This window comes from Gavia stellata, chromosome 3 (genome assembly GCF_030936135.1).
Source record: "Gavia stellata isolate bGavSte3 chromosome 3, bGavSte3.hap2, whole genome shotgun sequence".
Lineage (NCBI taxonomy): Eukaryota > Metazoa > Chordata > Aves > Gaviiformes > Gaviidae > Gavia > Gavia stellata.
This window is the reverse complement of record NC_082596.1, coordinates 31,915,983-31,932,174: the sequence shown is the minus strand read 5'-3', so window position 1 is coordinate 31,932,174 and position 16,192 is coordinate 31,915,983. Positions and strand designations below refer to the sequence as shown.

General features: G+C 43.2%; 1 protein-coding gene across 2 annotated transcripts; it reads left to right on the top strand.

Annotated features, from left to right (window-relative positions):
* Positions 1–925: 925 nt before the first annotated feature.
* Positions 926–15,486, top strand: CHMP4C (charged multivesicular body protein 4C). 2 transcript variants are annotated; one of them, XM_059815575.1, is made up of 5 exons: positions 926–1,121; positions 8,361–8,538; positions 9,479–9,593; positions 12,976–13,084; positions 15,317–15,486. In XM_059815575.1, exons 1-5 carry the CDS (start codon positions 926–928, stop codon positions 15,379–15,381), a joined length of 663 nt encoding a protein of 220 aa, XP_059671558.1. In that variant the 3' UTR covers positions 15,382–15,486. The 2 variants fall into 2 exon arrangements, with proteins under 2 accessions (XP_059671558.1, XP_059671557.1); XM_059815574.1 differs by having other exon boundaries at positions 12,976–13,129.
* The last annotated feature ends 706 nt before the right edge of the window (positions 15,487–16,192 follow it).

Here is a 16,192-nt window from a genome sequence, read left to right as displayed (position 1 = left end):
GGGAGGGGCGGAGCGAGGCGGGGCTTCTATGCAGACGTACCGGCGTTCCCCGCCCCGGGGCGTGGCTAGCGGCGCTGCGGGCGGGGCCTGAGGGGCGGTGGCGCTTGGCTGCTGAGGTGGGACGCGGGTCAGCGGGGCCGGTGGGCCCCCTGCTGCCCGCAGCCGCAGCCCAGGCGGCAGGCTGCGCCGCGCCGGGTCCGCCGGCTGGGAGCTGCTGGGGCCCCCGACAGGGCTGGCTGCCTCGCCGGGCTCAGGGAAACCTGCCTGTGTCGGTGCAAGCGGCGCCTCGGACTTCAGCCCGCCCAGAGCCGCGGCGCTGGTGCTCTTCACGCATCAGGCTGCTGTTAAAAACCGTGACTGAGGGCTGGGCCCGTGTCACCCCCGCCTCCGCACGCCGTGCGTAGGAGTCGTTCCGCCCGTGTCACCTGCTCGTCGCTCGCCGGGCGTTCTGCCCTGGCCAGCGCTGTTCCAGCCTGCAGCCCTCTCAAACCAGACCTTCTCGCGGTGTAAGACTGAAAGAAGATGGGGGGGAAGCACAAACTAAGCAGCCGCCTGGGCCAGGCGGGCACGCCGGCCCGGCCCGGCCCCACCCCGCCTCGGCCGCCCTCCGCCCCGCCCGGGGCTCTGCCCTTTCCCTGCCGGGGCCGCTGCGGGCTGCTCCCCGGAGCTCGCTCGCTCTCCCCGGCGCTGGCGGAGGGCACGCGTGAGGCCCGCAGCGGGCAGCGGTCGTTCGGCCTCCCCGGAGCCGCCCCTGGGCGGGCAGCCCGGGGCCGGGCAGGGCCCGCCCCGCCGCCAGGTGCGGTGCCGCCGCCCGTGGGCCCAGGAAGTGCCGTCACGGCGTGTGCCGGGCGGGGAGGCTCCTGCGGGCCGGGTCGGGCCGGCCAGACCCTTCTGGCGACGGGTGCCGACGGGGGCCGCCGCCGCCATGAGCAAGATTTCCAAGTTCTTCAAGGGGGGTGGCTCGGCCGCCTCCCGGGGCCGCGGGGGGCCCTCGCCGCAGGAGGCGCTGGCCCGGCTGCGGGAGACGGAGGAGATGCTCAGCAAGAAGCAGGAGTACCTGGAGACGAGGATTGAGCGGGAGCTGGCGGTAGCCCGGCAGCACGGCACCAAGAACAAGCGAGGTGAGTCCTCGCCTCCCGGCCGTCGGCGTCGGGCCGGGCCCCGCTGCCCTCCGCCCGCCGCCGGGGAAGGCCGGGCGCGCCTGGCCGGGCCGGGGCGGGGCGGCAGCTGGGGTGCTTGCGAGGCTGTAAATCCCGGGGTTCAAACGCCTCTAGGTGCGGGGCTCTGTGAAGAAGACGGGGGACTCCGGGGCTCGCAGGGGCTGTTACCGAGTCGGGTCTGTTGGCTCCGCAGGTACGCGGTGCGCTTCGTGGTTCGGCTGTGGACTCCGAACACGTGTCCCCACGGTGCGCGCACAGCGGGACACGGTGGTGGCTCTGGGTCTTTGACATCTATTAGTGTTTAATGCATTATGGATCCACTCTGGTGGGCTGATAAAAGGATACTTTATTGCTCACTAATGTCTGTGGTTCCCTGTGCGGTACTTTTGTTTGTGCTTTGCACCACAGTCGAAGCAGGTATCAGCTGGATAAATGGTGCTGCAAAGTACTGGTCTACAAAGGGGATCATAGCCTGGGTGTTGAGCATTGGTTGTGCAGATAGCAGAGGAGCCGAAGCCTGTGAGGATCTCCTGTATATTCATGAATGAATTCACATTATCCCCACTGTGAGTGTTGGAGAATATACTGCTGGCAACTGAGGAACCAAGTGATGCAATGATTTGCCTCAAATCACATGGGAAGTGTGTGATATCACTAAAAAATGAACTCTAGTTCAGAGCATTAGTGACTGCTGGTCTGCTGTTAGCTGCAAAGGAGAGGATACTAAGGGATAATAAGGTCTGGATCCTGCTTGTACTGATGTTGTCATCTCTGGGAAGCAAATGATGGTAGACAATGTTTTGGGGATTTACGAGCCTTTGAGAAACAAGTTAATTACTTCCTAAAGTCCCCTGGAGTCCTGTTTGTCTACTCTGAGCTTTATTTTTCTTTAAATCCTGCAAAACAGAAGAAAACATTTCAAATTAGAGATTCATGACGTAATGAGAAAATGGCTCTTTCATCTGCTCTTTCTGTTGCTGGATAATTTAAAAAGTTAATGCCAGGTAACTTGGAACTTGTGAGGAGTTGTGTGTTAAAGGTGTTTTGGTTTGCCCTTTAATGTATTTGTAATACTTTAGCATTTAATAATCATTAGCAACAAGCATTTACTTAGGAAGGATTTAAAAGCATCGGTCGAGGTGGGACAGATTTGGAGGCACAAACAGTCAAGAGGGAGTGAAGCCAGTTCAGCAGTGCAACTGAGCCTGCTGCTCTGCAACATGGCAGCTGTCAGGGTTGTCCTGGCCCCAAACTTTCTACTCCCCTGGCTTCAACTGGAGTGTCTGTCTTGTCCCCTTGTGCAGGTACTGGCACCTGCATGCTGGCACTGTGAGCTACTTCAGGAAGGTGATCCAGCTGAAAACTAATTTGCTGTGGGACGAAGTGACCAGATAGCTCCCGGGACTGGTTCACTGTGCAATTGCCCGAGCAGTGGGGCTGACGCAAGAAAACAGGTCTGCTCCTGTGACTGTAGCAATTCCTGTTTAGATCCAGACACGCTGCTGTGGAACTTCATCCCAAGGCTGGACTTCAAGCTGGCGTGGTTGCAGGAAGAAGCAATGCTTCCTGCCTTGCTCCTGCCCCTGTGCTGCTCCCTTCCTTCCTGTGGCAGAGCTCCCTGAAGGGTGTGTTTCAGAAGGTTGGATGCAGCTGTAAGATGTCATGGGGTTTTTTCACTGGGTTATTTTTTTACCGAGGGTAGGTTAAGTTCCACTTATCCAGTTGAGTCCACAGCTGCACGAGTGCTCAGGCACCTGTGAAGGTGGTGCTCAGGCAGGAATGAGTACTTGTTGTTGGGAGGTGGATCTGCTTCTCCTTTAACTCAGCTGGTTGACGCTGATTCTAAGTGTTTGTCAAACTATGGCCTTGTGCTTCAGGCATGCAGCATTTGACAGCTTTTCTGCCAGATGTTTGTTTCCAATGCTATGCTCACTATGCAATTCCCCTAATTTTATCTATGCAATTGTTTGTGGAGTCATGCTACAAACTGGATTGTTGAGCTGATTGTGGTTAAAAATAACTCATTTTTATCTTGTCATTTGCTCAGGAACCTACAATTAAGGACAGTAAAGAGACAGGAGTAGGGCAAGAAGTACAGAGGAGAAACTCTTTCTTGCTAAAAATGGCTCTAAAGCCAAAACGGGATAGTGTAACTACAGTCAGAGGAGAAACAAGAGAAACTAACCTTGCTGTGCTGAAGTGCTTGAATTTAGCAGGCTAGTGAGTGAACTTAAATCCCCAAGAATAGCCCTTCATTTGATATGTCAGTTGCTTTACAGTTTAATTGCTGTTGATTTACATATAACATCATATTAGCTGGTATACTGTACTGTACAGTTCAGAGGAAATCTGTGCTAACCAGCATCTATTGTAGCGTTATGTAAACATACACACAAATGAGAGAATAAAACTTTTAATCTGCTTTGCCTTGTTAAAGTGAATGTTTCAAAGGGACCTCATAGGTAACTTATAATGTTGTTTTTTCTTAATTGCATCTGTGGAGAAGCCTGTGGAAACTAAAAAGGGAGTGTCCGAGACTGGAGCAAGATGCGTCTAGGTATAGACAATGCACCAAATTAGCATGATCTCATTTGCTTTCTAGGCGCGTGAGCCTGAGTCAGTTACACTGACACAAGAGAGAGCAGATTCAAACACCAGCAATTTTTCATGACTTCAAATGATTCTTGAATGGGTTCATGTGACATCAGTAGGTTTAACTTGATTTAAAAGCCGTAACACGTTAGCTATGCAAATAGATGTGAAACATCACTCAAATATTTTTGGCTTCTCCTTTATGAAGTGAGTATCTCTGCAGTTCCTGTACCTAATCTGAAATTAGCTGCACTTGTGGGGTGATATATTTCCAGCATTCCCTGTTACTATCTTACTATCCCTAGATCACTTGAGGGTTTTTGAAACAGTGGTGTGTGTCGGAATTCCTCCTTCAGAGGTTATGTCATGATAAGCAATATTTCTTTTCACAGTTAGCACTGCCTTTTAATGTCTCTCCATTCCAGATACAAACTCATGATTTTTTTTTTGACATCTCTTGCTGTACTTTTTTGGGTATCTCAGTTTCAGCCAGTGCACAGCTGCCAACTCCATCTGCAAATTGGCCTTTCGTCTTCAGTATTTTGAAGGTCATACAGGAAAATTTAAAGGAAAAAAAGTGATACTGAATATTTGAGAACTCTGTTTAAAAGGAAATGCATTTTCTGAAATGGGCCCGTACATGTGAAAATACCATACACGTGAATGAGTGTTGTTTCAGCCTGGAATCTTTCGCAGATCCTAAAAAATGGCTAAATTAAAAGAATTAAGTTAAACGAAGCCATCCAGAATAGGATTAAATCTTAACCATGAAAAGCCACATAGTACTACTGAGGACAAAACCTAGAAAATAGAAAATTGGAATAACAGGTAGGCTTTTACAAGTAGATGCTGCTAAATATGTTGTGTTGTACATTTGGATAGGGCTTATGTAGCAGTGTAGCATTCCTTTTCAGTGAGTTAGTTGTAACCAGAAGGCTGTTCATACCAAGCAATGTTGTGTGTTAACACGGATGGGGCCGTCATGCTTATGGCAGGGTTTATGACAGGTTGGGACTGAGGGTTTCTGGCAGGGAGATATGAGGAAGCCCTTAGTGTGTCTTTGTTCTGTGAGTTACAGCTATTGTTCTCTGATCTTCATGATCACGTTTCAAGTGTCTTGCCATGAACTGCAATGGTTATAATGGGTCAAGTGCATTATTGTTCTTCAATTAGCACCTCAGTTGTAACTGTATGTGGCTTCCTCCACAAAGTTTTAAGGATTATGAATGCTGATAATGAGCTTACTTAAGGCGGTATGATTTTTATGGCCTCAGCAGCATTTCTTTTGGTTGTCCCTGGTGTAAGGAGATGAGAAGTTGTAATCCATCAGTCCCTTGCAGGACTGAAGTGGAGGTTTGTGAACTGTATCCAAGAATGAGATCCAGTATTTTCACAGTGGTGTTATATCTTCTGAAGAAACATGCTTTTCCTTTTTCACCAGTTTCCCCCTGGGAATTTTAAGGATTAGTAGACAATGCTTTTATTTCTGCTTCAGAAGATGAGATCGGTAATTCCTGTAATGATGGGTGTTGGTGGTGGGCTTGACAGGTAAAGGTGTTGTTATTGTACTGTCTCTTCATTCCGATCTGTCATGAAACCGTGAGGAGGGTGCCACAACTCTTTCTATGTCACTAATTTTGTTCTTTCCTTTAGAAACCTCGATATTCAGTGTGGCCAGGATTACTATTGCTCAGCTTCCTTACTAAAATATCAGCATAGTAGTGATATTGGAAAAGTGTCCTTCTGTATGTTAATAACAGTAGTTCTTTAATACGTATGCTTAAGCTGACATAATGGTCTGCTGTTGTTCCAGCCACTTATCTTGAAAATAAAATAACAGCTCAGGTTAAAAGCAGTGGTTCCTAATCTATGAACAGTATCCTGCTTGCTGGACTCAGAAGTAAAGCACAGGAAACGTGGTAAAGCTCAGCCCACTGCTAACCACTTCATTGTGAAATGTAGGAGTTGAATCGGCTTCTTTAGAGTATAACAGAGACAGTGTATAAGATTGTTTTTTTCCTGGAGAAGACCTCCACCTCTTCCTGGTTGAATTGGTATTAATTACACTTGCTTCCTCAGGCTCTGCCCGTGCTTAGGCTCTTCCTCCCTGGGCTGTCTTCCTTCTCTGAAATCTTTGGAATGGGCAACACCCTTTTTCAGTGCCATTCTTAGACCTTCAGTGAAGTAATTTTATGTTCTCTTGTCAATTTCTTTATTTTTGGATGGATATGTTCTTCTTCAGTTTGGTTATTACAATGCAGTAGCATTTCTGTGAAGCATTTCAATCTTTGTCTTGTAAGAGTTGCATACATATTTTAAAATGCTTGTATGCACAGTAGAAAAGCACTTAAAGTTCATGATAATCTGTAAAACAGAAAAACAGATTTCAAATAACAAGGAATTTCTCATATCTTAGCTATAGGAGCTACTATTACAAAACACTGTGCAATGAAGGGCATTCATTTAATATAAATGAGAAAAATCATATAGTGTGGTGTGGGAATTATGCCTTGGTTGATAAGGAAGGAGTATGAATTGATTTCCTATGAAGTGCTTTGTTCTGTAAGTCGCTGGTAAAACTAAAGAGAATTAATAAAGATGATACGTTGCACTACAATAATTAGGAGAAGCTGTTTATGAATAGGTGAAGTCACACAGAGTCTAGCTTCTTCTGTGGTTTCTTAATTTGGGTGTGGTTTAATTAAATCTGAATACAGGAACCTTCAGGATTTTGAAACAAGTGCTTTGTGTGTAACTGAGGAAATCCATTTTCTCTCTGGGCAGCCAATAATAACAGCACCATTACAGAGTCCCATTTCTGAAAAACACTGGGTGGAATTATTTCCCTGTGGTAGCTACTTATTCCAGCTGAAGCTTTTCTGCATCAGCCAGTTAGTGCTCCTCAGTCCATGGGGCTTTAGAGTCTTCTCTGTCACAGCCAGTGTTAGGCACAGCTTCAGACCATTAAATTTACTTGGAATCTCTGGCTTCCTAACCGAAGAATCCAGGATGAAATTTTGATTCAGCGGGAGCTGGGGAAGGGAGTGGAGGTGTCCTAACGCTACCAATAATAAGCATAAATAAGTAGGGAAATAATAAGTAGGTAAAAAGATTATTTGGCATTAGGTCAAACTGATATGTTTTGGAATTGCCAATGAGAATTTTACAGTTTTCACATTTGCCATTTGCATGACATCATCTGGGGTTCATGCATCTTTTTCATAATATGCATGATCTTCGGACCATCCCCCAAAGCCTGGGAAAATCTTGACTTTGAATACTGTGATTAATCTGTTGCGATTGAGGTTTGCTGTCCTGAAAGATTTTACTGCAGGTGCTAGAAGGCATTGTGTATCTTAGCCTGTGTGAATGTTTGTCCTCCCACAGCTAATGATGAGCAATTTTGACTGTGTTGATTCAAGCATGTGTCAATAAAACACTAAATTTCATAGTGTATTGTTGCACATCATAAAGCTATGTCCCCTCCTTGGAGGGATCCTAACTTCGTTTGAAAAGTTGTGTCCCCCAATGTCAATGTTCAGTGTTATTGCCTGTGGGCAATTATTTGAATAGGACAGCAACAGTAATTGATGCTATCAGTTGTTTGAGTTTGGGGGGCTGCAGTTGCTTGCTGGCTCTGAACCTGATTTAAAAATTAAATGTAAGAGATAAGGGAAAGGACACAGGTATTAATAGCATTGAAAAAGCAATGGCTTAACTCAGTCTCTTTTGGTTTTGCTTGTTTTGTTTCTTGCCTGGCACGTGTACTTTGGAAAGGTGCAAGATTGTATGTGTTCCACACCCAGAGGCCAAAAGAAAGCCCTTTTGTTCTCCTGCTTGTCACGTGCATTTATTCTGGTAATGATTCACTCTGGCCAAAGTATGCTGCACATAATTTAGCAAATATGAAAGACTAATCTCAACGATTTACAAAGATAACGGGAGTAACTAGGTTTGACTGTGGCCGTGTCTACAAAGTTCTGTATGTTTTCAAGTTCTAAGGTTTAAAGATCATGCTCCTTAGTGATTGTAAGAAATAGATGCAGCTGAAAGCCAGAGAAATGTGAGTCCTCCTCTGATCTAACCCACCTGCTTGGTTAGACCTTTTGGGTTTTCCGTTGCGCTTGACAGTTTCTGCTGCTGAGACAAAGTTTAGAAAGTGGCACTGGTGGAAGTGTGGTTATCATGACAGATCTTCTTACGCTGTCTTCCTTAGTTTTTACTTATGTTTTGCAACGTCTTCTTTTCTTTCTTTCCCCTGTTTCCTCCTTTCTGACTTCTCTCTGACGTTTTTCTTTTTTCTCCCCATTTTCCCTGCTTCACCTGTGTGCACAGGATGGAGTTCAAGATCTCCTGCAGTGGAGGAAGAAGCTGCTCTTCCCTGTGGTGCTAAAAGGAGTTAATCTAAAAGAGGCTTCCCAGCATGTTCATGCAACAGCATGTTGGTGATAAACAGGCTGCTGATCTGGTGTGGTCAAAGTTTGTCTCCCTACTAGTAAGGTAGGAGGGTGAGACTTAGAAATTCTGCAGGTCGACTTGGTGCTAAACTACTTGTCCTTCCATTTTGCTATGAAAATACACAGTGCACTTTGCCTCTTCCCATTCCAGCTGCCTTACAAGCACTGAAGAGAAAAAAGAGATATGAGAAACAGTTGAGTCAAATTGATGGGACACTGTCAACCATTGAGTTCCAGAGAGAGGCATTGGAAAATTCCCATACCAACACAGAAGTGCTCAAGAATATGGGTTATGCTGCACAAGCTATGAAAAAAGTACATGAAAATATGTAAGTGCTTTCTAATGGCTTTCAAGTTGAGCGTACTAACCACTTTCAAACTATGTCATCACTACAGACTATTGTATCAAGTCAGCCAGTTTTGACTTCATTTTTGGTTCAGGCATTTAATGTCAGGAATGCTATTGGTGCTGTAGTGTTTTATTTGGCAGAAAAATATCTCTTCTTAACAGCAAGTCTAGAAGGAAGTCCACTTAACTAGAGAGATCCATGTGGTACCTGTTTTTTTAAGTCTGCCTTGGCAGTGGAGTCTGGCCTCTGCCCTTGGTTTTTCCAGAAGAAAACTTAGTTGAAGAAACTAACTGGAGTGTTTTCCTCGAAGTCCATAAGCTGGACTGTGTGACTGAAAGTAGTAATTAGACCTGAATAAAAGAGAGGGTAATTTTTTTGACTGTGTAGTATTTTTATATGTCCTGTATTGTTTCATGAGGCTTTTTCCTGCCTGAATAAACAGAGTTAAATCAGAAAGGTTGTTCTGGGAGAAGTAAACAGGAACTGAAACAGTAAGGAAGTTAACAATAAGGGGAAGCTTTTAAATGGGGTATAGTCATGTTAAGTTCCCCCCAGTTCTGGTGAAAGCTTAACATCAAAAAAGATCCATCTGTAAAGATGCTGACCTCGGGAAGGAGATAGAACCTGCCCAGGGGATGTTACTGTTGCCTGGCAGAGGTATGAGAAGCACAGAGGGGGAGAGACACAGGCTGCTGCAGTTTGACTTTTGTTATAATCCCAAAGTGGAAGAAATTGAACTGGCTAAAACACCCAGAAGCTTGCCAGGAGGCATTAAGGTGTAGGTGAGGGCAGTTATTCCCTTTGAGTTCTGCTGTTTATATAGCCATGGTCATAAAAAGTCTGTTCAAGTTTTTCTGAGTCTCTTCTGTAGGATTTGAATTATGTGTCTTTAAAAAATGTTTCCATGTTATCTTGCCAGGGACTTGAATAAAATTGATGATTTGATGCAAGACATCACTGAACAGCAAGATGTTGCCCAGGAAATTTCAGATGCTATCTCAAACCGAGCTGCCTTTGGTGATGAGTTTGATGAGGTTAGTACTTCAGGCCTGTGAGTTCTAGCTGTTTGACTCCATAGTTATTTTGTTGTGTGGTGGCTTGTTCCAGTAGTTTGTTTCTCAAAAGGTGTGGATGTGAAATTCCTTGGTTCTAGCTTACCCTATCTAGGACATTTTAATAATTTTTTATACACACACACACATATATAAAAAATAAATACAATTAATAATACAGAAAATACATAATATAATAAAAATCTATATATGTAAACTATAAAAATATTTTTATTTATATATACATTTTAGAAAGGTGATTTTAACTGTACTCCTGTAGTTATTCTCCTTTGTACCATGGAAGGAGGATGTCACTAAAACATGTAATTTGTACTGCTCCAAGTGGACACTGAAACATACAATTTTTTGTGCTCCAAATAGACATCTGTTTGACTGAGTCCATGTCCCTATGTCATGAACAGGTTGCTGTTCACAATTCTGAATATTTGGACCAGTTTTTTAAGGTCATTTTCAATGCTTGGAGACTCAGGTCCTTTTTCTGTTTTCCAGGTTTTCTACAGAAGTAGATCCATTAGGTGGAAGTAATTTCTGTTGGAGGCAATAAGGTTTCTTCCTTGAGCTCTTCTCTTCTGAAACCCCTACAAAGCACTTAGGACCTTCTGAAAATTTGGTAGTATCTTTCATCCAGTGTCCCTGGACTTGGTTTTGTATGTCTAAGCACGACATTACTTATTTCTGATCCAATCAGGGCTGAGGATTCAAGGGTCAAGTATACTCAAAATTCTTGCAATTTGTGGAATGCAGAGCTGGGGATCATGCTCAGTAACACAATCAATTTGGTTTTGTTTTTTAACTGTGTTTTAAAACGATCGAGCACTAGGCATCATTTGAAGAATGTCCTAAAGAATCACACAATTCACTCTCTCCCCAACTAATTCGTTCCTACCTGCCCAAATGGACGACAAAGAAAAATACGTATGCTGTCTCGTATTTGCTTGATTGGGAAGGAGGGGAGGTTTCATTCAACAGTTATAATTTGTTGAAAATAGTAAAGATTCTTTGTGTTTTGTTCCCATTATCTGCTTTCCTATTTTTCTACTTTGAATGTAAATAGACTTTTCAAGAAACATTTAATCAATACTGGCACAAGGAATGGGATTTGGCCTGTATAAACTGGGTTTCAAATAACTGAAAAATATGCTGCCATCCCAAATAGCTATACAGTGTCACTTACTTTTTATCAGTGCTTAACTTTTGAGAGTCTAGACTTAGTAAGCATGTTGTAGGTTAACCTGGAAGTTCTTGAGAGATGCTAGTCTAAGCTGATGGGCATGTTTCCTGTTCTGGGAAAGTAAGCCACTGTCACATGGGGCATCATTGTACTAGCACCTGCCTTTGCATAAGAGCCTAATACTTACAGGACTTGTCCAGTAACTGGGAAACCTGGTTTGCAGGCCACTTCAGCTTGAGAACACTGGAATCAGTGACTTAATTGCTGGGTTATGAGGTGATTTGTGTTGGATGATGATATTTAATTTTATTTTTTTGAAGGACATTTTGACCACACACTTGGATTTCCTCTTCACATGTGTGTCATGGGTGTAAGGAGATCAAGGAAGCACATAATTTCTATTGCTCCAGATAGGCACAAAACCATAAGGGTTCTTTCTTCCTGGGTTGACACAGTGTATGTCATGAAGAATGCAAAAAACCTCTGTCCTACTTGAGTAGGATGCTCACTGGGAGGGGTGATCCTTGCCTGGAGGCCTGTTACTGGTAATGAAATGCAAAATATACTCATTGCAGTGGACAAAGCCTGGAACCTGAGTATCTTCCCTCTGCTCCCTGTTTGGCCTAGGTTCAAGAGGAGAAAGGGGATTTGGTATAGGTAGTGCAATACTCTGCAGCCTAGTTGTAGAGCAGTTCCTGAGTTGTGGGAAATGTAAGTTAAATCCATGCTTGAGGATGAGAACAACTTAAAACTTGAGTCTCCTACTTTGAGAGCAAATGTTCTAGCCATTACGTCATTATGTTAAAGGTGTAGGGGTCATGATCATGGTTTTCTTTATCGCTTTCTTTTTTTTCTTTCTTTTTTTTTTTTTTAAAGAGAGCCTGTTGTGGCTGGCACTACCTCTTAATTGTTTACTTGTTCAGCAGAGGTTGGTAAGGACTAATTTGGTGTGGGAGAGGGTTAGATGACCATCTAGAGGTCTTCAGAAATACCTGTTTCCATTGACTTTACAACAGCTTGGACACCAACTTCTTAAGAAGCTTGTATTCACAGCACTGACTGAGGCACTTGAAGTACAGACACATTTGCACCTCAGCTAAATGCCTAAGTTAAACATGGAGCCCCAACTTGCACATTTCCTTGAGAGATCAGCTGTGAATTGAACATCATCAGATGAAGACCTGATGCCGAAATTTTTAGATGATATCCTAGGATTTGCGCTGTGAACTAGGTCAGGTAGGCAAACTGGAGCCTTTTTTTGGCCTTAAAATATAAAAACATGAGAAAGTAAGTCTAGGAAGGCCTGTGATGGCTATGTAATTAACATTTTAACTTCCACATTGGTGATAAGCAAGGTATAAATGGGTAGGCAAAGCCCATTTCAGTACCTAGTAGATCTCACTTTGCTATAGCCACTTTTCCCCCAGCCACTTTTGCCCATTGTTTCTTTTTAAACCATTTTATCAACGTGGCAAAGGTCTATTTCTCTACAAATATGTAATACTTAGCTTCCTTTCTTTGGGAAACTCCTGCCAAGGAGTAAGTCTTTGGCTTTTTAAAAAAGTGTATAGCCTTTTTATTTTTAGTATTATACAAGTGGATTAGATCATCTGTCCAAATCAGCTTCTGCAGCTAAAAGCCCAAAAGTGTTAAGTGCTTCAAGAGTGAATAACGGGACTCAGGAGGACAGCTCTAATTCCAGTGCTGCTTTGAAATCATATATAATGCTGGACTTCTGTGATAAGGATGAAGCATAATGTTTAATGACAGTCTACCTTACAACAGGTAGAAGCTGTTTGCTTTTTAAAATGGGAGAAATTGCACATTAAAATTAGAATCCGTTAAAGAGTACAGGCTCTAGATTTGGAACAAACCTGAGGACCGCAGAGGGACCTTTTTTTTTCTTCCCGTGTTTGCCTTTTTGAGAAGTATTATACTGCCATCAGTTTTCTTTCTAATTTTATTCCTTGTCCTGTTTCTAACTTCCATTGTCCTGCTTTCAACTTTCAATTAAGGTTTATTATTATTGGCCACATTTAGTAAAAATTATACTTGATATTTGTTTTCAGGTGTGTTTTCAGTAGTGCTTTGCTTCATGGTGGTTAAATGTGCCCTTGCCTGAGATCACTGTCAGGACAATGAATTTGTAAATAATGTTTTCCTTGAATTTAGGATGAGTTGATGGCAGAATTAGAAGAACTGGAGCAAGAAGAATTGAACAAGGGAATGAGAGATGTCAGGTTGCCAAGTGTTCCATCCACATCGCTGCCTTCTCGCCCTGGTAAACTGCCTGCTTGCCATTTTACATTTCTTGTTACTAAGCCATGCTGTGAGGAGGAGAGGAAGGGAGGGTTCCAGATATGCATTTAACTCTGTTTTAACTTTTAAAGTGTTATAGATATCTTTTCCTATTTTTGTATCTGTTTATCAGAAAAAGCAGAGTGGAATTCTGGTTTGCTGTATGAAAGCATTTAGGACCAAATTCTCTGTAGATTTGGGGAGACAAACTCAGGGAACTTGACCTTGAACATATACTGATGCATCTCCTACTGAAATGTAGCGATGTAGTGAGATCGCTGAGGAATGGGAAAACTTTTTTTTTTTTCTTTTTGGGAATTAAATCCCTTAGTCTTTTTTAATTAGTGTCTGACCTAGATTCAACATGTTTGCGTCACAAAGATCCAGCTTTGTAGGGTAGTGGTTTGATATTTGCCACTGGTATTTTAATTAGAAATGAAGGAGGCAGCAGGAAGTATACATTTAAAGAAATATTGTCATTCCTTTGCTTGCTTTCTACAGAACAGACTTATTGTTGGTATTAAGCAGTAGTCTTATTTTTCTGTAGTTCTGCCCCGTTCATTTTGAATTAAGCCAGAGACAGTCAACTTCTACTACACCTTTCACCATGTCCCTGTTGTCCTCTATCAGCTGAAAGACTTGCTGTGTACTGATGCTAGTAAAAGAGTATAAACGCTTGATGGTAAGGACAGCACACATATGATACGGGTTGTTTATGGTGCATTCTGCTGCAGAACAGGTTACCTAGACCAGCTCAGCTCAGAGACTCTTACGTGTGTTTTGGCAGATGGCACTTAAATCCTGAGCAGCAGTTTAAAATGTTCAGACTGGGATTGTGGCATCATCTACTGAAGTCAACTGCAGAACAGCTAGTAAAAAAAAAAAAAAATATTTAGGAAAACCCAGTTCAAATCGCAGTCTGGGCATTTATGGCTTGTTCCTATATCCTCTTCCAGATCCAGCTGTGCCAGTTGACATTTTTATTAAACCCAGGCCATCTCCGTGTGCTTCTCACTATCTTAATTTGCTACTTCATCTGTCTGTATGGCTGCTTCAGGCAAAATTAGCTGGTTACAATTACATCATTTAAGGCCTTGCAAAACCAGCTTATCTTTTCTGAAACTCGATGGTTACTGTTACACAGCAATAGTAAAATAAGAATAGTTATGGTTCTATAATGCTTCTAATTGGAGATACGTGTTACCCTCCTGATTTTAGAGATGAGGAAACGTAGATGGAGCAAGGCATAGTGATCTTCCCCAGTCGCACAGTGAGCCAGTGGCACTTGTAGGGTAGGGGCTGGACCCCTAGTTGCCCATGTCCTTCTCCCACCTTTAGTCCCTGAAGGTGGTAGTTGCAGTTCCTCTCAAGATGGTGGCTCCCGGCTGTATGGCTGCCACAGGCAGGAGCCAGCTGGCTGCTGTAAATGTATACACAAGGATATTGCACCCAGTAGCTGTTCCACGGATGCTTGGAGGAAGGCAAATCCTGACACACACAGCCCACAGATGGAGACAGCCTGAGGTTGAATGTGTGCTGTAGGGCATCTAGTTTGTAGGTCAGTGAATGAAGACTAATTAGGTGAGGTTTTAGTTCAGCCAATGCGAAAGATGTGTGGTAGGAGATCTGGGTAAAAAAAGAGAGAGAAAGTGTGTGTGGGACCTGGTACAGAGCTGGGGATTGCTGTTGCTGTGAACACAGCAGTTAACTGATGTCACCTAAACAAAGTAAGTTCAGGAATTTCTTTCTCCCTTTTAAAAAATAACACCTTTCATTAAAATGGGGTGAGTCCATTTGGAGACTGGACCTGCACATGCAGAACCCTTCAGCACTATTTGGAAAGGTAGCAGGATGTACAGCTGGCCAGGGGTGGGTCACTCGTGCCTGCTCAAGTGGCATTGAAAGAACTGGCAGCATTCTTGCGGACGCTTGCTCTCTGTGACAGCTTTTAGAGAATAAATGTATTTTCTGTGTGAGTCTTTCAGTAGGAGTTACATCAGACCTATATTGTTAACCTCAGGGTTATATGTGAGATAATGGTGGGGCAAAATAGTTGCATCTCTCATCAGCTTCGTTACTGCATTACCTATGTTTAGCTTGCTACTCAGTAAATTGATATGAGATGTTCAGACTGAAAAGTCCTCATGCTAACAAATAAAATGGTTCTGACTGTTGCATTAGTTGATGGTTATTGTTAATCTCTCTTTCTGTGCAGCATCAACCAGGAAGAGAGCAGAGGATGAAGATGAAATGAAGAAGCTGGCTGCATGGGCTTCATAAGAGCATGGTCTTTTTATAATACTGAACATTAGAGCTGTAATTCTGTTTTATAACCATACCGATTTAGTGTGGTTGCATTTCATGCAGGCTGGTTTTTTTATGGCCAATCTTGTTAAGAATAGTGTTACTGCCATATTACAAAACTAGTTTAAAACCAACTAAACAAAAACATGCAATAGTTGCCAAAACCTTCAAACATCAAAGTTTTTTTCAGCCTTGGCAAGAGATTTGTTTTGTTATTAGTATCAGTTTTTATTAGGTAACGTCTTACTGTATCTGGCTGTTTTGTAAAACCTGTGTGCCTCATGTATGCACACAGCTGGATTCACTGTTGAAATGAAAAAGTTAAATAAGTCATCAAGGCCCTATCCTAGAGGGTTATTTGGTTCAGACTATTTGAATATTAGCAAAACAGCTTTATACATGTCCTGACCTGCAAGTTCCTTTGAGCCCAAGAGCTAATAGCCATCCATTAAACAGTCTGCCTGGAGCAACTTATGGTGTCCTAGATATTAAGAGGAGACTCTTCTGTTGGTTTTTTGAAGTGGAATAGGTTTTTTGTTTTCTTGTAACTTTGGCCAGAATATCCCACGCACTTCTATAGGTCAACTTGAATCGTATTTTGAACTATTTCCAACTCGGTTAAAGAACAGTTCTGCAGTGATTGGGGAAAATGAAATGTCCAAGTTCTTATAGATCCCTACCAAACAAAATTGATTTCTGCTAACCCTGTCAAAAATCCAGAAGAGATTTGACCTTCCTGTGGTGTTCTCCTCCACCATGTCTTTCTAGGGTGAGTCTTTACTTTGTA